Source organism: Dromiciops gliroides, chromosome 1, assembly GCF_019393635.1.
Source record: "Dromiciops gliroides isolate mDroGli1 chromosome 1, mDroGli1.pri, whole genome shotgun sequence".
Taxonomy (NCBI): Eukaryota; Metazoa; Chordata; class Mammalia; order Microbiotheria; family Microbiotheriidae; genus Dromiciops; species Dromiciops gliroides.
This window is the reverse complement of record NC_057861.1, coordinates 763,912,758-763,939,811: the sequence shown is the minus strand read 5'-3', so window position 1 is coordinate 763,939,811 and position 27,054 is coordinate 763,912,758. Positions and strand designations below refer to the sequence as shown.

Genomic DNA, 27,054 nt, shown 5'->3' with positions numbered 1-27,054 from the left:
TAAATGGACATTTTCCTGTTTTCCTTTTCCCCCATTGCATACACTATTTATTATGTCCACTTACTAAAGGGGAGTGCCCCCTTTAGACTCTGTTAATGCATTGCTCTCTTTTCATTCTCTTTACTTTGTTAGTCATAAGTATCTGTAATGTTATTGCTTCATGTAAGGAAACAATGTTTCTTCATGAAGCACAGGGGGCAGTGTGAGAACCAGGGTGCCACGCCCTGATGACTAGCATCCAGGAAGTTTCCTCTATTCATAGAACTGCCTGTAAGTCATGTCAATCAATGCCACCAGCCATTTAGCTTGGAGCTGTGTGTGAGGACCGCTCCTCTACCAGTCTCACAGGAAGCTTCCACTCGAAAAATGGGGAAACTATCTCTTTGGTTCAGAAAGGAGCTCATGGTGGCAGAAGGAAGGAAGGTAGCCAGGTTTCCTAACTTCCAGAAATTCACTCTCTTGGATAGCTAGGTGAAGGTGGCTTTCTTTCTCTCTCTTTGCAAACCCGTAATATGCTTTAATGAATGCTTAAAAGCCTAAACTGTTGCTGAATTTATAAGAAAACCTTAGCTAATTTTCCCCCCACACTGGGGGGGGCGGGGGTGACGACAGATTTCTAAACATCATAGATTGAAGAATGGTTTCTGCTGTTTCTGCCCCTCTAGAATTTGATTTGAGTAACTATTTAAAATTGTTTGAAGAGGAATTTGGGAGAGTTCAGGTGAGTTTCTGCCTTTACTTTGCCATCTTGACCCCACTTTCTTCCTAACATCATAAATTTAGTCTTTAGTTTATGAAACCATACATTTTGGCAGACTTGGAAATGAGATTTATACCCCTCTCTCATGTCTTGTCTGCCTGCCTAGCTTGACCAGAGTTAGAAAAAAAGGAAGGCTCTTTTTTAAAAAATTATAAGTATTTTATTATTTTCCAGTTACATGTAAACAGTTTTCATAAGAATTTTAGTTCCAATTTTTTTCTCCCTCCCTCCCTCCCTTCCCTCCCTGCGCCCAAGACAGAAAGCAATCTGATATAGGTTATATATGTACAATCACATTAAACATATTTCTGCATTGAGACTATTATCTTTTTAAAGACTTTTAAAGGTCCACAGAAAAGTTTTCATTCTCTTTACACTCTTTTCCCTTTGGCTGATAAGGCTAAAGGTAAAGTTCACTTTGGATTTACCAAAACACAAAATTATCTCCCCTAGGAGTCCCTGAAGGTCTCTTTGACTGTGACAATCAGTCCAGATGCACCTTATATGGAATTTAGTTTTTTTAGGTTCCCCTTCCAGGCTGGAGGAGCAGGAGCAAACATGGGAGGCTGTTTAGATAGAAATCACAGGGCCTCTTACCTGCCTACTAGTGGCTGCTTTTTTCTACAATGGTTCTGCTCTACCCAAGGCCATCATGGGAATCCATTCCTCATCACTGTGATTGGTGAGTCACAAAAATCAAGAGGCAGAAATTTAATGAGAAGTTTCTTGATTGTCACACGCACATAACCTTAATGTAGGCTGATACACATAGGTGACCTGTAGGAGACCACAAAATTCCCCCAAATTCCCCCAATTTTTATACCCTTGGTCAAATAATGCTTATGTCTTCCCTTCACCAAACATTGTTCCCCAGTCAACATGATACTGACAAAAATCCTTTTTCTCATTCTGAAGATATTCTATTTCTGAGAACATCCAGATGCGTTCTTTTCACACAATCCAGCAGTCCATGACTCGATTGCCTCCTTTTTTTTGTTTGTTTCTTTTGCAAACTGGAAGACTGACATGCATTATTTCCTTTTATTTCACCATTCTGTTACGATCAGACAAAAAAACTTAACCTTTACCAACAACCTCAATGTTCCAGGAAAAAGCTTGTCCCCAATGAGCAGATTCATAAGGTTTCTTTCCAGCATGAATCCTCTGATGAGAAGATAAGAGAGGATCTCTGGCTGAAGGCCTTCTCACAGAGTCCATAGATGGCTTATACCCAGAGTGAATTTTCTGCTGTGAAAGAAGCTCTGTACTCCATTGCAAGGCCTTTTCTCATTCATACAAGTTATAATATTCCCATTTCCTATGAATTCTCTGATGAGAAACAAGGGCTGACTTTATATTGAAGGCTTTAGCACAGTTACTACATTCATAAGGTTTTTCTCCAGTGTGGATTCTCTGATGTTTAATAAGATGGAACCTCCATTGGAAAGTCTTTCCACATTGATTACATTTAAAAGATTCTCTCCAGTGTGGATTGTCTTATGCTTAACAAAAAGGGACCTCCATCTGAAAGTCTTTCCACATTGATTACATTCAAAAGGTTTCTCTCCAGTGTGGATTCTTTGATGGTTAACAAGATGGGACCTTGATGTAAAAGCCTTTCCACATTGCTTACATTCAAAAGGTTTCTCTCCAGTGTGGATTCTCTGATGTTTAACGAGGTGGTCCCTTGATGTGAAAGTCTTTCCACATTGATTACATTCAAAAGGTTTCTCTCCAGTGTGGGTTCTCTGATGGTTAACAAGATGGTACTTTGCTGTGAAAGTCTTTCCACATTGCTTACATTCAAAAGGTTTCTCTCCAGTGTGGATTCTCTGATGGTTAACAAGATGGGACCTCCATGTGAAAGTCTTTCCACATTGATTACATTCAAAAGGTTTCTCACCAGTGTGGATTCTCTGATGGTTAACAAGATAAGACTTCCATGTGAAAGTCTTTCCACATTGCTTACATTCAAAAGGTTTATCTCCAGTGTGGATATTCTGATGGTTAACAAGATGGGACCTTGATGTGAAAGTCTTTCCACATTGATTACATTCAAAAGGTTTCTCTCCAGTGTGCATTCTCTGATGTTTACCAAGATGAGACCTCCATCTCAAAGTCTTTCCACATTGTTTACACTCAAAAGGTTTCTCTCCAGTGTGGATTCTCTGATGGTGAACAAGATGGGATCTCCATCTGAAAATCTTTCCACACTGATTACATTTAAAAGGTTTCTCTCCACTGTGGATTCTCTGATGGTTAACAAGATAAGACCTCCATCTGAAAGTCTTTCCACATTGATTACATTCAAAAGGTTTCTCTCCAGTGTGGATTCTCTGATGTTTAACAAGATAAGACCTCCATCTGAAAGTCTTTCCACACTGATTACATTCATAAGGTTTCTCCCCAATGTGGATTCTCTGATGTGTTACAGCACAAATTTCTCTCCTAGCAAAGTCAGAGGGATCATTATTCATGCATCTTTGCTGGTGAGTTTCTTCCACAGAAAGACTTATCTCTGCACAAGTCTCTTTTATTTCAAGTCTGATGTGTCCTAAAAGAAAGAAATATACATAGTTGTGTATATACACATATATAATTATATCCCCTTCCCTCTACTAGCAGAATATAAAATGATTTCCCCCAGGCAAAGAGAAAAGTCTTCAAAATTAAATGGGTAGAATCAACCATTTTAAAATGTCATTAGCTCACATTTGAAGGATGACTTTATTTCATAGTATTTTTTTCTTATTATATATACAGATAGTTTTCAACATTCATTTTTATAATATTTTGAGTTCCAAATTTTTCTCCCTCCCTCTCTTCCCCCCTCCATTAAAGAGCAAGCAATATGGTATAGGTTATACATGAACAATCATGCTAAACAAATTTCCACATTAGTCATGTTGCAAAAGGAGAATCAGAGCAAAAGAGGAAAACTACAGGAAAGAAAAATAAAACAAAAAACAAAAGAAGTGAATAGTATGTTTGGATCTGCAGTCAGATTTCGCAGTTGTTTTTTCTGGATCTGGATAGCATGTTCCATCATGAGTCTTTTGGAACTGTCTTTGATCACTGTATTGCTGGGAATAGAGGACTATTTTATTTACAAAGAGCTTCATATAATTTTTTTTTTTAAAGAGCTTCAAACACAATCACACTGGGTCCTCACAAGAAACCTGTAACACAGGTAGCACTGGCATTCTCATTACATTCACACCTCAGGCCATGAGTTGAAAGTGGTTCAGAATGTCTTGACCCAAATACCAGCAGCTGAGACTAGAACTCAAACCTTATGAATGGGCATGCTCTGTCCATAGTACTAGATAAACTGTCTCCACGTTGAACAATCTTCATAAACGTCATGCCATTTGGTACACTTATCTGTAAGTATAATGTAATTTCCCTGGTGACCAATTTCAATCTTATTTTTTCTGCTGCAGTATCTGAAATCACATGATGAATGCCAATATGGTTTTTTGCATTTACCTGAGGCATGAAAGATTTTGTTCTGGCTGATTACTTTTTTGGGGTTAGCCATTATTTATTTCTTTTTTAATAATTTATCTTTAAATGTCTCTGCTCACTAAAACAAAAATTAATTCCTTATAATAAACACAAATGTATAAAAATATGTATCCTATATATGAATTTGATTCCACCAACCTTTTATAAGGAAATGGACAGAATACTTCACTATTGGTCATGTTGCATCCCTTCTTCACATTTAGTAGTTCACAAACCTCTTGGAGGTTCTAGACAGTGGTCCAACGGATTGCACCAAAAATTTGTAAATGGCACCTGAAGCAGTAAATAATGGCCCAATTTTTGTTGCAAGATGTTTTTCCAGGGAAGCTAGGTGGCACAATGGATAAAGCACTGGCCCTGGATCCAGGAGGACCTGAGTTCAATTCTGACCTCAGATACTTGACACTTACTAGCTGCATGACCGTGGTCAAGTCACTTGACCCTCATTGTCCTGTTTAAAAAAAAAAAGATATTTTTCCTCTGGGACAACAAACATGCACATGTTAACCATAATAGCATTCTTTCTGCAATGATTCCAAACTGTCATGATAAAGCATATAATGCTTTTGGTGATCATTCAGTGATTACATCATACTCTGACTGATTCAAACTAAGTGTAACATACTCTTTCAGTTTCTCAACTTAACATCCAATTGTTTCCAAACTTCCAGGAAGATTGGTTATTCATGTGCAAATTGTCACAAACATGCACAGACTAGACTGTCAATACACCTTAGTAGTTCCCTCATTCCTAGGGTACTTGTAATTGTGTCTCATCAAAGCTCTTACCACCAGATTCAGATATTACACAAGTCTGCATACTTGCTGCAGAGATAACAACCTCTGAAAACCATGATTGCTAGGCATGCACAGTAGAAGCCATAAGGAAACCCTATCCTCCACTTATGTTACTATTTGTCTCCCTGGCAGTTTCTCAAAGGAATTGGTTGGTAAGACAGGTTAATTATTCAATTCAGTTTCAGTAAGAGTGTTGCTGGTTTGCCTTTGGTAGAAAACACAAATTAAGCCCGAAGAAATTTTATCCTTATAAAGGAGGCTATAAAGATAAACATTGTTAAAAACGAAAAACAACAATAACAAAGTAATATGTGCAATTGACCTTCAAATCCATTTATCATTTAATATACTACTTTTCATGAGCCAATAGAAAAACAAATCTTTTATATAGTAACTAGCAATTCATTTTATTGACTGGTTAAGAAGCTAAAAACAAAAAAATGCATTTCCATCCCTCAACAAGAGAGCTTGGCTAACTCTCCCATTTTCCACCCCATGCATATTCGACCTTTTGACAGTATTCTATTTAAAAGTCAAAATACAAGGGGCAGCTAGGTGGAGCAGTGGATAAAGAGCCAGTCCTGGATTCAGGAGGACCTGAGTTCAAATCCAGCCTAAGACACTTGACACTTACTAGCTGTGTGACCCTGAGTAAGTCACTTAACCCTCATTGCCCCTACAAAAAAAAAAAGTCAAAAAACAGCTGGTGGCCCAGTGGATAGAATGCTGGGCCTCAAGTCAGGAAGACAGGAGTTCCAGTCTCACTTCAGAAAATTGTTAGTACTGTGACCCTGGTCTGAGACCTCTCTGTGCCTCAGTTTCTTCATCTGTAAAATGGGTGTAATAATAGCACTAACTCCTAGAGTTATGAGGATCAAATGAGATAATATTTGTATATTGCATGGCATATAGTAGGTGCTTTGTCAAAGCTATCTACTTGCTAGAGAGGGGGACAGAATTTCAGGCCTGAAGTCAGAAAGACTCATCTTCCTGAGGTCAACTCTGCCCTCAGACACCTACTGGCTGTGTGACCACAGGCAAGTCGCTTAACTATTTGCCTCAGTTTATTCATGTGTGAAATGAGGGGGAGAAGGAAAAGGTAGCCACTCCAGGATCTCTGCTAAGAACACCCTAGATGGGGTCACAAAGAGACTGGAAAATGACTGAAGAATAAGTGTGTGATATTATTTTGAACACTATTACTTTGCTTTCTACTCTTTCCTCATTCTGCACTCCTTAAACTGCTATAACACTCACTCTTTGTATTCCCTCATTTCTCAGATGAAATAAATATGTCTATTCCAACACACTCTCTCTTCAAGTAGATCAATCAGCTAAGAGTGAGATGCATGAGCTGGTGCTTCTTCTCAAACCATCTCCATGTGTGCATAGTAGACTGTGAGCTCTGTGATAGCAGGGACTGTCTTTTACCTTCCTTTGTATGCCCAGGGCTTAGCACAGCACCAAAGACAGAAGGTGCTTAACCACCCTTTACTGGTTGCTTGACTGGGCCCAGGGCTGACCCCAGGCTACAGTGCCCACATTCTGGTCTCTCTCCCAGTTGACTTGTCAGATGCATATTCTGGCCTTGTCATATATCATCTCTTTCACACTCATCACCTTTAAGTGTCACCTCTGTCAGGTTCTAATCCTGATGGAATCTGACCAGACCTAAAAGTGAGGATCACAGAGGCTTCTTTCTGGGCTCCTGAAGGGCCTCATACCATGGCACACCTGGGAGTCTCTATCTCCCGGCTCCCCAACCTGAGGGGGTGGTCACCTTCATGAGCCTGACCAAGGATTCTCCAAGAATGGGACAGAGATGGAGCCAGAAAGGGACTTGGGCTGATGATTTAGGCAAAGCTTAGCCTTGGATGACTTCCAAGTAGGGCAGTAACCTTCTCTCATGTTTTGTTGGAGAGAGAGAGAGAGAGAGAGAGAGAAAGAGAATATGAATCTTGAAACCAGGCTTCCTGGGTCTACTACAAATTTAGGGACATCATCTTAGCTGGGCCCCCACCACTGTGGCAAGGCAATGCTTTGCCATCTCCCTAACTGACTCCCTATGCCACTCAACACAGCAGCTTTTCCAAATCTTTTCAATTCTCCCCAAGCCTCCCTTATAGGCTTGCTTTCACCCCTTCCCCCATGTTCTCACCTGAGAATTTAGCCTCATTTCACTGAAAAAACTGGACCTTTATCAAGAGCTATCTCATCCTCCTCATCTCACAGAAATCAGAGGCCTTCTTTTCCTCTTTGACCTCAGTATCAGACAAGAAGATCATCTTTCTGTTCCCTAAAGCCAAGCCCTTTAAATGGTGCAAATGATCTCATTCCATCCTGTCATCCACCTCTTACCATGTCCAAAAGGAAACTCACCCTCTTTCCCCAAACCCTCCTCTCTTCCAACATCCCTAATACTCTCTGAGGCATCTTCCCCAGAGCCCAGGCTCACAAATGAAGTGCCATGCATGCCAGGACTCCCACAGTCACACTCCCTAACCCCACGTTCAATCTCTTCCAAAGTCCTGTGATTCCAGCTGTGTAACATCTCTCCAAGACAGTCCCTTCTCTCCCCAAACTGTCACTGTCTTGGTTCAAGTGCCACTCACCTCACACCTGAGTTATATAAGGGCCTGCTGGTTAGTCAGGCTGCCTCATCTCCCCCCAATCCAGTCATTCCTCCTCCCAGTGGTCAAGCTCATCTTCCTAAAGCTCTCACCTGACCAGGTCACCACCTACTTAACAACCTCCAGTGGCTGCCCAGCAAAAGGATCAAATATAAAACCCACTCTGGGGCTGCTGAAGTACTTCCCCTATCCTTCTGCTACTCCTCCAGGCTTCTTTCACCCTATTTCCCCCAGATATGCTTTATATACTCCAGTGACACAGGCCTCCTATCTGTTCTGTGAACAGGACACTCTACTTCCTGACACCATGGGTTTTCCTCCCTTTCCCTGTTGCCTAGAATGCTCACCCTGGCTTTCCTGAAGCCCTAGCTGGAGCCCCCCTTCCACACTCAGCCTTTCCAAGCCCTCCTTCACTTTAGGGCCTTCCCTCTCTTGACCAGCTCCAATTTATCTGTCCATAGGGGGCTTCTACATTACTGTTGGTATGTTGTTTGCTAAACCAGACTGTGAGTTCCATGGGAGATGGGGATGGCCCTTGCATCTGTTTATGTCCACAGTGCTTAGGGCCTGGCATGTTGACTTGAAGGTCTAAGAAAGAGCTCACATTGAATAGCCTTAGCCCCTTTACACTTTCAGGAGCATTTCATGCCCCCACTTTACAACAGTGACTTCTTATAGGATCATAGATTGATCCCTGGAAAGGAGTTGAAAGGCCATGAAGTCCAGTCCCCTTCCTTGTACAGATGGGAAAACTGAGGCTCAGGGGGGTCAAGGGACTGGCCCTGGAAGCCACTGCCAAAAATTTCTGGCAAAGAATTCCAAGGCAGGTCTCCAAAATCTAGCCCTTGCTTCACCACAACACATAGAAGCCTCTTGTATTCACAAATCTCATATATCTGCTCTCACCTCACTCACCTGGACAGCAGTGCCTCAGGCCTTCTTGCTCCAGCATCCATGGTGTTTCCCCTTGCTCAAAATAAGAGATCACATCTTCTCTGGGAACAGGAAACCCTGGGCAGGGAAAACCAGTTAAGGATGAGCATGGAGAGAAGCTTGGAATTTACTTCTTTTTAGGGAAAGGGGGGTGGATATACAGCTGCTCCATTTTGAGAATGGCTCCATTATATTCAGACATGTGTCTGTACTCACCCCTCAGTGCTTATAAAGCAAGTAACCCAGAACAGGATGTGCCATGTTATCCTCTTGTACAACCTGTTTTGAGAATCAGCCAAACCCTCTGCCCACATTCTCTCATGCTCCATTCTGACAGAAAAGCCTAACCCCAAAACCGGGTAAAAGGCTTATTATTGTGCCAGATCTGCCTTGAGCCCCAGCTACAGGGACCTTGATGAGTCAGCTTTCCCTGTACCCTGCTCCTCACTCCCTGAAACCCATGTAAACTTTGTATGCTATTCATTCAAGGAGCGTTTGCCTCTCCAGGGAAGAGTCTCCTGCTGGCAAATTCCAGAAACCCTACTTGGTCCAAATTCTATTTCTTCTGCAGTCTCTTCTTCCTGCCAATGACAGTGGCATGCAAGAAAGGACCACAGGGTGGTTCCCAGAACGCCTGAAGGATCGTTTCCATAGCATTTATTTTAGGGAGCTTTGGGGAGAGGCTGTGTGCAGGGGAGATCATGGATTTAGTACACCTTCTTCATAGAAGGATGGACTCATTGCAGGGTTTCCCCTCTCTAGAAATTAGAGGCAGCTCATAGAGAAGCAGTGGAGAGAGCCCGGGGCCTGGAGTCAGGAATGTCTGGATTTAAAGCTGCCCTCTGACAGTTCCTACCTTTGTGTCCCTGGTCAAGTCACTTAACCTGTTTGCTTCAATTTCCTCAACTGTCAAATGGGGATAATAAAAATATCACTGAACTTGGAAGATTATTGTGAGGATGAAGTAATTTAATATTGGAAAGAAAGCACCTGGCAAGTAGCAGGTGCATAGAAATGCTTATTCTTTCTTTCCTACCATGTCTACACTGGTCACAAACCAGAGCTGTGAGTGACCAATGTATGGCTGCTGAAGAGAAGAATGCTCCAAAAACTAGACCCTTCCCAAACGGAAGGGGTTTCAAGGAAAAGCGGCCTGAGCAGTTTGCAGAGATTTGGCAGACAAAATTCATGTCCAGGTAGAGGTTAGACTAAATAACCCCTGAGATTAATTCCATGTCTAAAAATCTTCAACACAGAGTAGATCTTTGACTTGAAGCTACCTAGGATTGGTAAGAGCAGCTTCAATAGCAAAGGAAGCCCTCAGGTTCCTATCACACAATGCAAAGACTTTCTATAGGAGAACAAGAAAGCAGAAGGAACCTCTCTTGGACACAGGAGACCAGCACTCTTCTCTCTCTAATAATTCACAGATGTTCTAAAGCCTGCACAGGAGAGAAGAAAGATATGCCCTTTGATTGCAGGGAAAGCATCCTTACCCAGGGAGAGCAGGTTTTGGACATTCTCCAGCAAGACGTCCTTGTACAGTTCCTTCTGAGGAGGGTCCAAGAGGCCCCACTCCTCCTGGGTGAAGTCCACAGCCACATCCTTGAATGTCACTGTCTCCTAAATCATCAGAAGTCAAAGAACAAAGAGCTGAAAGACACTTCAGAACTAGACAGAGGAAACTGAAGCACAGAGAAGGGATTTGCCCAAAGGTCATACCCTTTATGAGAGTCATAATCAATCTTTGAAAGAGCCTGATGCAACTTTAAGGAAAACATTTTATATTATCAGTTGGAATAAAGCTGAGGAACATTTTACTATGAAATATGTCTCCCTTTGGAATCAAGGAGAAAGTTTGTGTACTATCTGTGAGGAAGGTAGACCTGTAGAGGAGAAAGAGGGTGATGTGAAATTTCTTCCTTATCAAAAACTGATAAAAATGATATATCCTAAAGAAAAGTCTGTGAGAAGCGGGCAGGTACAGTGCATTCTGGGAGAAAAACATTTAATATGATCACTAAGAAGAGAATAAAGTTAAAGAAAAGATCTTCCTTAATGGCTTAAATAAAGTCTTATATGGTTAAATGGAGGAATAAAATTCTAAAGAGATATTCATCAAAATTTAGACTGTGTTGAGTGGTATGAGATGGTCTCCAGCAAAGTGAAGAAGATTTATCTGTTATTACATTGAGGACTTGAGGTCACTCTGGATATGCCATGGTCTAGGCAAAACAGTTCACTTAACCCTCACTGCCCCCCCCCCCCGAAAAGGCAGCAAAATTTAATTAACTTGGGTTTTGTTTGAGCTAATCCAGCAGAAAAATGTTGCCAGTTTCTTTGAGAAATACATGATCTAAACACACACCTAGAATTTCGTGTGCTTCCCTTCAAGCAGTGGTCTAAGGGCCTCTGGATAAATGAGTGTGGCTGCCTGGCAACCTAAAGGCATAAAAATCTACCCAGGGGAAATCAGGGTGCTTCAGACAGCACAGATTTCCCAGAATGGCCCACTGCCACACCTTGCTTGGCTAACCAGATGAGCGCCTACATGGAAGTAGGGGAGCTAGAGAACTCTAGTATCCTCACTGAATGTCCTTTTTATGCTACACTTAGATAAACCTCCTTTTGGAATGCCTGATTTTCGCTTAACATCTAAAATGAATATTGGCTTGAGTCGGTCGGTTCCATCCATTATACCCTGCTCAGGTCATCCCAGGACTTACTCTAGCCTATAGCAGCACCAGGATTTACAAAAAACTTTCTGAAGCTCCTTGACACACTAACTGGTCTCTCAATCCTTCCTCTTCTCCTTGTTACTCTTATGGTCTCTGCAGTGCATGGCATTCTGCCCAGGGTAGAACAAATTATACCACCAGGAAGCTGAATTTGTATAGCATTGTGGCATGTGGTTAAGCTAGTCCTGGTGCCTAGGAACAACAGAGGCAGGGATGAGACTACCTGTGGCCTCTTTTGAGGAGTAGAGATGCCTTCCGTCATTCAATCATTGTACCTGGGTAGATCTCAGAAACACAAGAGCAGGGAGATGGTCCCAGAGCTCTCTGTACTAGAAATTTGGGACTTGTATGGCTAGGGCCCTTCTAAAATGCTTACTGACTTGATCCAAGAACTGGTAAAGGAGAAGGAATCAGAGAAACTTTAGAAGGCTTGTGTGACCTGAGGCAGAAGGACATGAGCAGCACCAACACCAAAGGACAAGAGTTGAGAAAGGGGCAGGGGGAGAGCCAAGATGGCAAAGAGAAGCCAGAAAGCTGGTTGAGCTCTCCCCAGTTTCACTCAGAGACAACATTAAATCAAGCCTCTAAACAGATCCTGGAGCTAGAGAACCTACAAAACCACGGAGTGAAACAATCTTCCAACTGAAGGCAACTTAGAAGGACTTCAGGAAAGGTCTGTCTCACTTGGGTAAAAAGGGGAGTGTAGAAGGTTTCTTGCACAGAAGGTTTCTTGGAAAGACAGCAGAAGGCTCTTAGCCACAGCACAGATCAGACGCTGAGGCCCCTCAGTACTGGCTCAGAGGACTAGTGGCACAGCAGGTCAGTTGTGAGGCCTCCAGCCCTAACACAGAAGGCAAACTGATAGCTGGAATATCTCCTATACAACAGGCATGACTAGGCCAGGCCATGTCTGTTTAGTGAGCAAGCCACAAGCCCCTGAGGTCCCAGTGCAGAAAGCCAATGATCAGGCCCCTGGCACCTAGTATAAGAAGCTTGGGACATAGGGGACAGCTAGGTAGCACAGTGAATAAAGCACTGGTGCTGGATTCAGGAGGACCTGAGTTCAAATCCGACCTCAGACACTTGACACTTACTAGCTGTTTAACCCTGGGCAAGTCACTTAACCCTCATTGCCCCGCCAAAAAATGAAGAAGAAGAAGAAGAAGAAGCAGCAGCAGCTTGGGACAGTGCCTCCTGTGCCCCAGGAGTAGAGCTCAAGTTTAAAAGTATGAGAAAATAATTATTAATAGTGGGTTTTTGGGGGGACCCAGGAACCTTCCCCCACTCAGGAACTCTGGCTGGTTTCTCAAAGCCTGCCCAAAGGTGCTTTAGAGACCAGACTAACTTAGTAAAGATTAAAACCACACCCTTTTGAAAGGGCTTTTGTCCTCAGGGGGTCTGTCTTTCACTGGACCCAGACCTCAGCACTGTACATTGTCCCTTCAGTCAATGGAATTGAATGATTCTAGCCAATTAGCTTTGAGCTGTGTGTAAGACCCACCATTAGGGAAGGAGGAACTGGGGTGGACCACAGGAAGCTTTCATTCTCTCCATCTCTTGTGTCTAGAGACTAGAGCTAGGTACATTTCCTCTTTTCTTTTTCCTGGGACTCCATGCTGGGTATGTAATTGATTAGGCCTATAACTAATGGGGAAGTTAATCAGACACGTGGTCAAATTCATAATAAATGCTTACTACCTTAACTGGTGCAATAGCCTTTAATTAATTAATTAATTAATTTTTTTTTTTTTAGTGAGGCAATTGGAGTTAAGTGACTTGCCCAGGGTCACACAGCTAGTTAAGTGTTAAGTGTCTGAGGCCGGATTTGAACTCAGGTACTCCTGACTCCAGGGCCGGTGCTCTATCCACTGCGCCACCTAGCTGCCCCAATAGCCTTTATTTTATAAGTAGCATTATCTCAGAAACTCCAGAATAGCTTCTCAATAGTTTGGGGCAGAAAAGGGCTACTCTGCCCAATATTTCAAATGAAACAAAAGTAACAAAACAGGCTAAAATATGAGTAAGAAACAGAAAAGAACCCTCATCATGCAAATCTACTATGGCAACAGAGAAACCAAAACACAAACTCAGAAGAGGACAACAATGTAAAAATGCCTACATGCAAAGCCTCAAACGGGAAGATGAATTGGTCTTAAGACCAAAAAGCCTTCTTGGAAGAGCTCAAAAAGGATTTTAAAAATCAGAGAGTGGGGGCAGCTAGATGGCGCAGTGGTAAAGCACCGGCCCTGGATTCAGGAGTACCTGAGTTCAAATCCGGCCTCATACACTTGACACTTTACTAGCTATGTGACCCTGGGCAAGTCACTTAACCCTCATTGCCCTGAAAAAAAAAAAATCAGAGAGGTAGAAGAAAAAATTAGAAAAGAGTTATGCAAAAAGAATCGATAGTTTGGAAAGGGAAGCACAAAAATTGACTGAAGAAAACAATTCCTTAAAAAATACTATTGTCCAAATAGGAAAAGAGGTATAAAAGCTGGCTGAAAAAAATAATTCCTTAAAAATTAGAATTGGGGGGCAGCTAGGTGGCAGAGTGGATAAAGCACTGGCCCTGGATTCAGGAGGACCTGAGTTCAAAGCTAGCCTCAGACACATGACACTTACTAGCTGTGTGACCCTGGGCAAGTCACTTAACCCCCATTGCCCCGCCAAAAAAAATTTAGAATTGGGCAGGATGAAGCTAATGACTCCATGAAACATCAGGAATCAAACAGAATCAAAAGAATGAAAAAATAGGAAAAAAAAAAAAAAAGGAAAATGCCTCATCAGAAAAACCACTGACCTGTAAAATAGATAACAGAGAGATAATTCAAGAATTACTGGCATAGGTGTCCTTGGATTGTCAGAGCTGGACAGGACATGCACAGGACACACTGTGAGGGGTTTGTTGGTGTCCCCCTCCTGGACCCTGATCTGAACCTTCAGCTTCAGTAGCAGAAATTCTGCGAATAAAGTAGCAGAAAAACAAAAACTATTCCAGGAAAACAATGACCTCCCAATCTACCTGAAGGGTGGAGGCATAGACAACCTCCTATACAAATTAACAATGGTAGCATGCTTGGGAGGCACTTGTTACTGCTTCTACTGCCTCGGCTGGGCCTCCTTCCCCCACAAGAAGTAAGACTGGACACCAGGAGCGAACAGAGGGGTAAAGGCCTGGCAGAGCCTGGGGCAAGGGTTAGGGCTAGGAGAAAGCTTAAAAAAAATTACTAGCATAAAGGAAAACCATATTTTTTGTTAAAAGAGCTTGGATAGCATATTTCAGGAAATTATCAAGGAGAACTACACCCTGATATCCTAGAACCAGAGGGTAAAATAATCATTAAAAGAATCCACTGATCACCTCCTGAAAGAGATCCCAAAATGAAAACTCCAAGGAATATTGTAGCCAAATTCCAGGATTATCAGTTAAAGGAGAAAATACTACAAGCAGCCAAAAAGAAACAATTTAAATATCATGGAGTCACAATCAGCATTACACAGAACCTGGCAGCTTCAACATTAAAGGATTGGAGGGTTTAGAATATGATATTCTGAAAGGCAAAGGAGCTCAGATTGCAACCAAGAATCAACTACCCAGCAAAACTGAGCATAACCTTAAAAGGGAAAAAGATGGACAGTCATTAAAATAGGGGACTTTCAAACTTTCCTCATGAAAAGACCAGAACTAAACAGAAAATCTAATCTTCAAATATGAAACTCAAGCGAAGAATAAATAGGTAAAGAGGAAGAAAAAAAATGTTATTTTAAAAGGTTAAACTGTTTACACATCCCTACATGGGAGGATAATATTTATAATTCTTTTTTTTTTTTTTTTGCTGGGCAATGGAGGTTAAGTGACTTGCCCAGGGTCACACAGCTAGTAAGTGTCCAGTGTCTGAGACCGGATCCGAACTCAGGTACTCCTGAATCCAGGGCCGGTGCTTTATCTACTGCGCCACCTAGCCGCCCCCTATATTTATAATTCTTAAGAACTGTATATCTATTAGGACGTATAGAAGTATACATAGAGGATATGGGTATAAGTTGACTTTGATGTGATGATATTAAAGAAATTAAGGGGTTAAAAAAAAGGATTGTAGGGTGGCTAATATACCTTTAAATACCTTTAAATAATGCCATAAGACAATTCCTAGAGCAGCAGAACCCACCTTAAGAACAGGGTGAAATCATTTTCCAGCCAAAGACAATTCAGAAGAACAGCAGAAAGGTCTGTTGCACCCAGGTGAGAGTAGAGTGCAGTCCACTGCAGGCCATACCAGTGCAGTTACAGCCAGCACACACCAAGCCCCAGCAAACCAGGAGCAGGTCTTGAGAGTCACTGAATGAGCAGCAGCAGCACTGCTTCTGGAACTCATGGTAAGGGGGTTGAACAACAGACCAGAAGGAGATGACAAGGGTCTCTTTGCTAGTACTAAGGGAGGACTCTATTGCTTTGCCGATCCTTGGATCCAGGTCCCAGCCCTGGGTGGCAGTCCCAGGGAGAGGCTGAGCACTAGGCACACCAGAGCTTGAGGCCACAGTAGAGCAGGGTCTCTCCTCACAGTTGCAAGGCAGAGAGACAGGCTTGTGGTCACTTACAGACCAGAGCACAAGTCAGGAGAGTAGTAAGCACACCTTCCCTCAGATCATACCACCTTGCAAGAACTGAAAACTTACAGATTCCTAGATGTATCTCTGAAAACAGATGCACAAAACCCTTGAAGCTTGGGACAGTGTGCCCCCTGCACCCTGGAAACAGAACCGGTCGTTATTTTTCTTTTAATGATAAACACATTTTGTTAGTTTTGTTTCAAATTCTAGCCTTCCTTCCTTCCCCCTTCCCTGATATGATAAGCAATCAGATATGGGTTATACGTGTATGATTCTGTAAAACATTAGCATATTAGTCATTTTGCATAAGAAACCTTGAATAAAAGAAAAAATGAAAGTGAAAAATACCCTGCTTTTGTAGTGTTCAATCAATATCACTTCCTTCTTTGAAGGTGGATAGTATGATTCTTCAATAGTCCTTTGGTATTGTCTCGGATCATCGTATTGCTAAGAAAAGTTAAATCATTCACAGTTCTTCATCAAACAATATTTCTGTCTCCATATACAATGTTCTCTGGGGGCAGGGAAGGGGGCAGCTAGGTGGGGCAGTGGATAAAGGACTGGCCCTGAATTCAGAATGACCTGAGTTCAAATCCGGCCTCAGACATTTGACACTTACTAGCTGTGTGACCGTGGGCAAGTCACTTAACCCTCATTGTCCCCCCACCCCAAAAAAATGTTCTCTTCACTACACATCAGTTCATACAAATCTTTTCAGGCCTTTCTGAAATCATCTTGCTTGTCATTTCTTATAGTACAATAATATTCCATCACCATCATATACCACACCTTGTTTAGCCATTCCCCAATTAATGGGTGTTCCTTTGATTTCCAATTCTTAGCCACCCCAAAAAGGGCTGCTATAAATATTTTTGTAAAAATAGGTCTTTTTCTCTTTTTGGGCATGTCTTTGGAATGTAAACCTAGCAGTGGTATTGCTGGATCAAAGGGTATGCACAGTTCTATAGCCCTTTGGGCATAGTTCCAAAATTGTAGGGCCCTACTTTAACAAAGAGATAGTAGTCAAGAAATAGGCTGGGAAAATGAGCAAACAGAAAAAATTCTGACCAGTTGTTATGGTGACAAGGAAGATCAAAACACATCCTCAGAAGAAGATAAGTCAAAGCTCCTACATGCAAAGCTTCCACAAAAAATATTCATTGGTCTCAGGCCATGGAAAGACTCAAAAAGGACTTTGAAAATAAAGTAAAAGAGGTAGAAGAAAAAATAGGAGGAGAATGTGATGCAAGAAAATTATGAAAATAAAAGTCAATAGCTTGGTAAAGGAGACACACACACACAAAAATACTAAAGAAAACAACACCTTAAAAAACAGACTAGGCCAAATGGTACAAAAGAGGTACAAAAAGCCAATAAGGAAAAGAATGCCTTGAAAGGCCAAATTAGCCAAATGGGAAAGGAGGTACAAAAGCTCACTCAAGAAAATAACTCCCTAAAAATTAGGACTGTGCAAGTAGAAGCTAAGGACTTTATGAGGAATCAAGAAACAATAAAACAAAACCAAAAGGATGAAAAAATAGAAGGTAATGTGAAATATCTCATTGGAGAAAAACAACTGACATGGAAAATAGATCCAGGAGATAATTTGAAATTTTTTGGACTATCTGAAAGCCATGATCAAAAAAAGAAAAGAGGGGGCGGCTAGGAGGCACAGTGGATAAAGCACCAGCCCTGGATTCAGGAGGACCAGGGTTCAAATCCGGCCTCAGATATTTGACACTTACTAGCTGTGTGACCCTGGGCAAGTCACTTAACCCCCATTGCCCCGCTTAAAAAAAAAAAAAGCCTAGACATCATCTTCCAAGAAATTGTCAACTAGAACCAGGGGCAAATTAGAAATCAAAAGAATCCACCAACCACCTCCTGAAAGAGAACCCCAAATGAAAACTCCTAGGAATAGTATAGCCAAATTCCAGAGCTCCCAAATCAAGGAGAAATCATTGCAAGCAGCCTGAAATTCAAGTACTGTGGAACCACAGTCAGGATAACACAAGATTTAGTAGCTTCTACATTAAAGGATCAGAGGGCTTGGAATACAACATTCCAGAGGGCAAAGGACTGGGATTACAACCAAGAATCATCTACTTAGCAAAACTTAATAAAATCCTTCGGGAGGGGTAGCTAGGTGGCGCAGTGGATAGAGCACCGGCCCTGGAGTCAGGAGTACCTGAGTTCAAATCCGGACTCAGACACTTAACACTTACTAGCTGTGTGACCCTGGGCAAGTCACTTAACCCCCATTGCCTCACTAAGAAAAAATAAAACAAAATAAAATAAAATCCTTCAGGGAGAAAAATAGGCTTTTAATGAAAGAAAGGACTTCCAGGGATTGTTGATGAAAAAACCTGAGCTGAATAGAAAAATCTAACTTTCAAATACAAAACTCAAGAGAAGCATAAAAAGGTAAACAGGAAAAATAAGGGATTTTGAAAGGTTTAACTGTTTACATTGCTACATGGGAAGATGATACTTATAACTCATAAGAACTTTCTCATTATTAGGGCAGTTGGATGGGGCATATATAGACAGAGGGCACAGGTATGGGTTGAATATGAAGAGATCATATCTAAAAATGATAAAATTAATGGGTGAGAGAATAATAAACTGGGAGGGGGAAATGGGAGAGGTGAGAGGGAGTGAGTGAACCTTACTCTCATCAGAATTGGCTCAAAGAAGGAATAATATACACACTCAATTGAGTATAGAAATCTCTTACCCTACAGGAAAGTAGGAAGGGAAGGGTATGGGGGCTGGTGATAAGAGGGTGGGGCAGATTAGGGGAGCGGCTAATCAGAAGCAAAACACTTTTGAGGGACAGAGTAACTGAAAAAAATTTTGAAGCAAGCTTGTCTGATAAAGATCCCATTTTTCAAGCATATAGAGAACTGGATGCAATTTATTAAAATAAGGGTTATTCCCCAATTGAAAAATGATCAAATGATACAAACAGCTTTCAGATGACATAATAAAGCTATCTATAGCCATATAAAAAAACACAAACTCATTGTTAATTGGACAGATGTGAGTCAAAACAATTCTGGGTACTACATCATAGAAAATTGGATTAAATAATAAGACAGCAGAGAAAAATGACAAATATTGTAGGAGATATGGGAAAAAATGAGACTAATGCACTCTTGGTAGAGTTGTAAACTTATTCAATCATTCTGTACAGCAATTTGAAACTATGCTGGCCTCACAATACCACTATTAGGTCTATATCCAAAAAGAGATAAGAAAACAAAAAGAAAAGGACTGATATATGCAAAAAATACTTATAGCAACTCTTTTCTGGTGGCAAAGGATTGGAAACTGAGGGGATGTCCATCAATTGGGGAATAGCTGAACAAACTGTGGTACATGATTATGATGAATAATATTGTGCTATGAGAAATGATGAGATTTGAAAAAATAATCTAAATCGCTATTGATTGAAGAAATGCAAATTAAAACAACTCTGAGGTACCACCTCATACTAATCAGATTGGTTATTATGACAAAAAAAGAAAATAATAAATGTAGGAGATGTGGAAAAATTGGAACACTAATACATTGTTGGTGGAGTTCGAACAATGCCCAAAAAGCCATAAAACTGTGCACACCCTTTGACCCAGCAATACCACAATCAGGTCTATATGCCAAAGAGATCTGAAAAAAGGGAAAAGAACCCACATATACAAAAATATTTATAGCTGCTCTTTTTAAGGTGGCAAAGAATTGGAAATCAAGGGGATGCCTATCAATTGGGGAATGGCTGAACAAGTTGTAGTATACAAATGTAATGGAATACTATTGTGCTGTAAGAAATAATGATCGGGTGGATTTCAGAAAAACCTGGAAAGATTTAAGTGGATTGATGCTGAGTGAAGTAAGCAGAACCAGGAGAACATTGTACACAGTATCAATGACATTGTGTGATGATCAACTGTGATAGACTTGGTTCCTCTCAGCAATACAATGATCCAAGATAATTCCAAAGGACTCATGATGGAAAATGCTCTCCACATCCAGAAAAAAGAACTGTGGAATATGAATGCAAATCGAACCATACTGTTGACACTTTTAGGGGGGTTTTTTGGTTCTTTTTTGAGGTTTTCCCTTTTGTTCCGAGTCTTCTTTTACAACATGACTAACGCAGAAAAATATTTAATGTGATTGTACATATATAACTTATATGAGATTACTTGCTGTCTTGGGGAGGGAGCAGGGAAGGAAGGAAGGGAGAAGAATTTGGAATTAGAAATCTTATAAAAACAGGGGGCAGCTAGGTGGCACAGTGGATAAAGCACAGACCCTGGATTCAGGAGGACCTGACTTCAAATCCGGCCTCAGACACTGGACACTTACTAGCTGTGTGACCCTGGGCAAGTCACTTAACCCCCATTTCCCCCCCAAAAAAATAAAAAAGAAATCTTATAAAAACAAATGTTGAAAACTATCTCTACATGTAACTGGAAAATAAAATAATTTTATGATTTAAAAAAAGAAATGATGAGCAGGAAGCTCTCAGAAAAACCTGGAAAGACTTACATGAGCTGATGCAAAGTGAAATGTACTATGTACAAAGTAATTTCAATATTGTAAGATGATCAGCTGTGAATGACTTGGCTATTCCCAGAAATGCAATGACCCAGGATGATTCTGAAGGACTTATGCTTAAAAATGTTATCTATTCCCAGACAAAGAACTGGTGGTGTCTGAATACAGATTGAAGCTTTTAAAATTTTATTTTAGTTTATTTTTCTTGAGGGCTTTTTCGGGTCTGTTTTCTTTCACAACATGACTAATATGGAAATGTTTTGTATGACTACACATGTATAACATGTTGAATTGCTTGTCTTTTCAAAGGAGAAGTGGGGAAAAGGGGAATTTGGAACAAAAAGTTTTAAAAATGGATATTAAAAATCATTTTTACATGTAATTGGGAGAAAATAAAATGCTAAATAATTTTTAAAATATATATTTGTAGCAACTCTTTTTGTGGTAGCAAAGAATTGGAAGTTGAAGAGATGCCCATCAATTGGGGAATGGCTAAACAAGCTTTGGTATATGATAGTTATGGAATATTATTATGCTATAAGAAATGGCAAATAGGATGATTTCAGGCCTGAAAAGACTTGTATGAACTGATGTATAGTGAAATGAGCAGAACCGAGAACATTGTGCACAGAGACAGCAATACTGTTTGAAGAACTGTGAATGACAACTCTTCTCAGCAATACAATGATCCAAGACGATCCCAAAGGAGTAAAGATGAGGTGTACTATCCACCTCCAAAGAAAGAATGGATATTGATGGGACACAGAGGGAAGCATGCTATTTTTCACTTTCTTCCATTCAAGTTTTCTTATACAAAAGGACTAATATGGTAATGTTTACATAAGTGCACATGTATAGCCCATATCTGATTGCTTACCACCTCATGGAGAAGGGAGGGAAAGAAGGGAAAGAGGGATAAAAATCGGAATCCCAAGCAATAAAAAAAAGTTTATTAATTTTAAAAATAAATAAATCCAAGAAAATTGTTTTTACATATAATTGAGAGAAAATAAAATACTAAAGAAAAAAATTAAAAAAATATATATATATATATCAGCTCTTTTTATGGTGACAAAGAATTTGAAGTTGAGAAGATGCCCATCAATTGGAGAATGGCTAAACAAGTTGTGGTCTATGAATGTAATGGAATACTATTGTGCTATAAGAAATGAGGAGCAGCTTCTCAGCAATACAATGATAAAACACAGTTCCAAAGAACTCATAATGGAAAATATTCTCCACGTCCAGAAAAAAGAACTGTGGAATCTGAATGCAGATTGAACCAGACTGTTCCTATTTGGGGTTTTTGGTTCTTTTTTTAGGTTTTCCCCTTTTGTTCTGATTCTTCTTTCAAAACATGAATAATGAGGAAATGTTTAATGTGATTGTACATATATAACCTATATCAGATTGCTTTCTGTCTTGGGGAGGGGGGAAAGGAGGGAGAAAAATTTGGAACAAAAAAACCTTATAAAAACAAATGTTGAAAACTATCTTTACGTGTAACTAGAAAATTAAAAACTTTTACAGTTAAAAAAAAAAGGAGGAAATGATGAGCAAGCTGATTTCAGAAAAACCTTGAAAGACTTACATGATTCTAATGATGAGTGAAGTGAGCAGAACCAAGAAAACATTGTTCACAGTAACAGCAACATTGTGCAATGATCAACTGTGATAGACTTAGCTTTTCTACAATGATCCAAGACAATTCCAAAAGACTTATGAAGGAAAATGGAGTCTGAATGCAGATCACAGCATACTATTTTGACTTTATTTATTGTTTTGGGGTTTTTCTTTGTTTTTGTTTTTTGAGTTGTTTCCCTTTTATTCTGATTCTTCTTTACAACATGACTAATATGGAAATACATATATAATCTATATCAGATTGCTTACTGTCTTGAGCAGATAGGAGGGAAGGATAAAAATTTGGAACTCAAAATCTTACAAAAGTGAATGTTGGGGCAGCTAGGTGGCGCAGTGGATAAAGCACTGGCTCTGGAGTCAGGAGTACCTGAGTTCAAATCCAGCCTCAGACACATAACACTTACTAGCTGTGTGACCCTGGGCAAGTCACTTAACCGCAATTGCCTCACCAAAAAAAAAAGTGAATGTTGAAAACTATCTTTACGTGTAATTGGAAAAAATAAAATGCTATTAAGAACCCTTTTTAAAAGATCAAAATAAGAACTAGGGAAAAACAGGAGGAACTTTACAAAATGGAGTCACTTTGGTTCCTTTGCTACCTACACAGGACTGAGAGCTAATGGGACAGCTAGGTGGCACAGTGGATAAAGCACTGGCCCTGGACTCAGGAGGACCTTAGTTCAAATCTGACCTCAGACAGACACTTGACACTTACTAGTTGTGTGACCCTGGGCAAAGTCACTTAACCCTCATTGCCCCACAAAAAGAGAGACAGACAGAGAGACAGACAGACACGGAAATAAAGTGGGGGAGAGGGGGGTAAAAATGCTAGGCAGCATTAAGACATGATCCCTACATAATAAAGACTAAGTGAAGTGGTCATGCTTGTTAGTCAGTTGTAAAGAGGAAGAACTTAAAAACAAAACAAAACAACAACAAAAACAAAACCAGGAGAGAGCAGCATAGGGGAGGGGGAGGGGCCTTGCTCAAAAAACCAGGGTGCCAATGAATCAACTTAACAGAAAATGAGAGCAGGACAGTGTGGTTACTAATTTATTCAATTTCATGCCTATTTTAATAATGAAATTGTTACAGGCCTGGGGAATCTCAGAAGTTTTTGGGGAGAAATCAAGGAACCTTCTCCTTGAGATGCTAAACCAAAGAACAGACACACCTAAAGGGACAGGGGCACTGGGTGTAGCTGCCTTTGTGGGGTGAGGGGGAGAGAGATGGCTGACCAGAGCTGCTTCTCGCTGAACTTCTCCCAACCACCACCAGTGGGGGACGGTCCTCCCCCAATAAGGGAACTTTCCACGGTCAGATGAACACCCCATGGGACCACCATCTTTCCTCTATAAATGTATTTGCCCAGTCTGCTGCTCAGAGGACATAGGTATCTCAGAGAACCTCACTTCTGTGCCAAGTCTTCTCCCCATGAGAAGTCCAAGGATTTCTCTCTTGGTTTCCTTTTCCTAGTGACTAAATAAACCATTATTTTATTCTAATTGGATTTGTGTGCAAGAGAGTGTAATTCTTTAAAGAGGAATTCCTAAACTCTCCACCACCACCGATTTCCCCCATAACAGAAAAGATGTAGACAATCTCCTAGGTCTACAGAAATGGCCTGGATTGCTGATGTCGATCATGGCTGTGGGTGGACTGCACTCACCTGGGCTGGGGGTCTGCTGCTCCCAGGGGACATTTTCTCTCAGTCCTGTGTAGGTAGCAAAGGAACCAAAGTGACTCCATTTTGTAAAGTTCCTCCCGCTTTTCCCTAGTTCTTATCTACATCAGAAAGAAACCTGCTTCTCCCACCCTTTATGGCCCCACAAAGGCAGCAAACAGCCAAAGCTCTTACCAACAGATGGAATGTTTGACTTCTATGCCTTTTTAATAACCATGAGACAATAGGGAGCCACCAGGAAAGTCCCTCCCCACTTCTTTGGCTCAGTACAAAAAAAGCTCATCTCCCCCACCCCATCATCTCAATCCCGTGCTGACTGCCTCTGGGCTCATACTCTGGGGGATTGCTCTCTGTTGTACCTTATAATCACACTTCTAATTTCCCTCCCATGTTGGTGTCTGGACTTGAACCCATACCTGCTTGGGGCAGTCCTAGGTCCCAGGCAGACTGAGCTGGGGAGGGAGAAGGATCCCAGAGAGGAAGAGGTCTTTCTTCTCCTTTCCTAGGCAGGAGGCTGAGGTCTCATGGGCATTACAAAGGCCCAGGCCCTGCCTACAGGGGAGATACTCCAGCAGAGGGAAGGCAGGATATGGGAGGGTCAGGCTTGCAAATGAAAATGGTCTGAAAAGGAAGATTACTCCTTTCCCTCTCTTACTCCCCTTCTGCCCCACCCCTCTCCCAGTCCTTCTACAGAGACCCAAGGGGCAGAAGGGGTTCACCCCCAGATGGGATGAGACCAGTCACAGCCTCAGTGGCCCCTGAGTCACAGCTCTCCATCCAACTGGTATTCTGCCCTCCCAGCATCCCCTCTTCCCAGCACACAGGCATTATCTAGACAAAAGACTGCTTGATCTAGGAGGGAGGGAAGCTAGGGAAACTTGATAGGGAGGGCTCTGGAATGGATCTGCCAGGGAATCACCAGAAGTCTGAGCCTGGGAGACAAAACCCAGTCTGGGATTCAGCCCCTTGTAGGGCACCTGAGAGCCCTGAGAGAAGTGGGCACAGGGAAAGAGGAGGGCCAGGGCAGTGGAGCCGAGGGAGGGGCTGGGAGGTACAACTCAGGGAGGTCAGGGACACTGGAGGGACAGAATTGTTCTAGCTGAGCCTGGGAAAGCAAGATGACTGTCCTGAGGTGTAAAATGGAGCCAGGGAAGACTCCTGGGAGCCTCTGGGAGTCCTCAGGTTTGGAATCCCTCAAGGGAGCCAAATGCCTGGGATCTGAGAGGGAAGCAGCCAAAGAGCCACGGATTCAGATAAAGGGAGCCAAGAAAGAGCTTTGGTTCCTGCATCCAAGGCGGGGTCTGGGGACAGGAAGGCGGGACTTGTGGACCCTGACAGGGGCCCGGTCTGAAGGCAGAACAACAGAATCTGTAACCAGGAGGTGGGGGCAGGGAGGAAGGCCACCTGAGTCCTGCTGGGAAGGCTTGAAGCCGGATGCCTGGATCCCTACGGGCAAAGTCTGAAGTTTGGGAGAGCGGGATCCCACGGTAAATCTCAGGAGGGTCAGCCAGGATATTTAGGAAGTGATTGGGAGCCTGGAAAAGATATAGGGGAGCTGGCCCAGGAGCCAGGCCGGGGAGGGAGGCGTGCTTCTGGCAGACCTGGAGGATGAGACCCAATGACAAGGACAGCCAGCAAAAGCCAGGGGGTGGGGGGGGCCCTGGCTCCGACCTACCTGGGATCTGCAAGCGCAGAGAGCGAGAGCGAGCTTCTGAAAGTCAGAGGGATCGCTGCTCAGACTTCCTGCTTCCCGCCAGCCCGCTCCGGAAGGCTCTTCCTAGTCCCAAGAGCACCGCTCTATCCAGGCCCTGAGGCCCTTTCCTCCAATCACACCCAGGGCCAGGCTCAAGGACTCTAACTGCCCCTCCTCCCTAAGCCCTGCCCCCCATCACTTAGAATACCTTCACTGCAATGATGCCTTCTTCCGCCTTAAACTCCGCCCAGGCCTTCAAACTCCACCCCCGTGCTCAAACTCCACCTGGGGCACCGCCCACCAGGCTGGTCATCTCTGAGAGCTCTTTCTCTCCATTGCCTCTCCACCATCTCCCTCCCTCCCAGACTCCGCTCCTCCTTCAGAGCAGAAAGACCGCCAGGATACCATTGCAGCTCCAGACTAACTGAAAGTCATCTCTGCAAGAAAATCAGACCTTGATGCAAAATACACTGACGGGCATATGACTAGGAACGGTAAAAATAAGAAGGAAATGAAATTGGATGAGAGTTACTCTATTCTACCTTGAATGCAATCAGTATAGAGTATCAAGCTGATAGATGGATGAAGTGATTTTTCTATATAAGATAGTTCAGAAATACAGTGAACTGAATTGATGTCATTTGGTAATTTTGTTTTATGTTTTAAATCTATAACATTAATGTTATTATTATGCTTCTCACTTTTCTCCTACTGAAATGTTTATGAAACCATTGTATAAGAAATGCTGTCATTTGAAAAATGATTTCTAGGTGATACAATTGCATGACAAATAATTAATAATTGATATCTTGGGGGGACCCAGTGTTCTCCCCTTCTTTCTTAGTTCTTTCTCCCTGCTTCCCCTACTCCAAAATCAAGTTCTCCTTGAAAGTAAGATTCATTTGGGTCATACCATTACTAGGTCTATATCCAAAGGATTATTTAAAAAAGAAAACAAGAAAAGAGCTTATATGTACAAAAATATTCATAGCAGCTTTTTTCTGGTGGCAAAGAATTCGAAATTGAAAGGATGCCCATCAACTGGGGAATGACAGAACAAATTGTGGTGTGTGGTTATGATGGAAATGATGAGCAGCATGCTCTCAGAAGAACCTTGCATGAGCTGATGCAAGGGGAAATGTACTGTATACAAAGTAACAGCAGTATTTTAAGATGATCAGCTGTGAATGACTTAGCTCTTCTCAGCCAGATGTTATTCATCCCCAGACAAAGAACTGATGGTGTCTGAATACTGATTGAAGCATATTTTTTAACTTTATTTTTCTTGAAGTTTTTTTTTTTGGGGGGGGGACTATGGTGTGCTTTTTTTCATAAAATAAATAATATGAAAATGTTTTGCATTACCACACATGTAAACTATATCAAATTGCTTGCCTTCTCAAAGGGAGAGTGGGAAGGGAGGGGGAGAATTTGAAAATCAAAATTTTAAAAACAAATCTTAAAAATTGTTTTTA

The 27,054-nt window shown here is 41.7% G+C and overlaps 1 protein-coding gene and 1 pseudogene across 5 annotated transcripts; one reads left to right on the top strand and one right to left on the bottom strand.

Moving 5' to 3' along the window:
• Positions 1-1,009: 1,009 nt before the first annotated feature.
• On the bottom strand, positions 1,010-25,844 carry LOC122736798 (zinc finger protein 883-like). Of its 5 annotated transcripts, none has more exons than XM_043979190.1 (5): positions 25,562-25,844; positions 23,872-23,916; positions 10,146-10,272; positions 8,632-8,727; positions 1,010-3,314 (listed from the first exon to the last, which is right to left on the bottom strand). In XM_043979190.1, the coding sequence occupies exons 2-5, from the start codon at positions 23,902-23,904 to the stop codon at positions 2,113-2,115; spliced, it is 1,458 nt and encodes a 485-aa protein (XP_043835125.1). In that variant the 5' UTR covers positions 23,905-23,916; positions 25,562-25,844; the 3' UTR covers positions 1,010-2,112. The 5 variants fall into 5 exon arrangements, with proteins under 5 accessions (XP_043835125.1, XP_043835126.1, XP_043835128.1 ...); XM_043979191.1 differs by lacking the exon at positions 25,562-25,844 and adding an exon at positions 24,303-24,981; XM_043979193.1 differs by lacking the exon at positions 10,146-10,272.
• On the top strand, positions 13,001-14,526 carry LOC122746745 (annotated as a pseudogene).
• Positions 25,845-27,054: the final 1,210 nt, after the last annotated feature.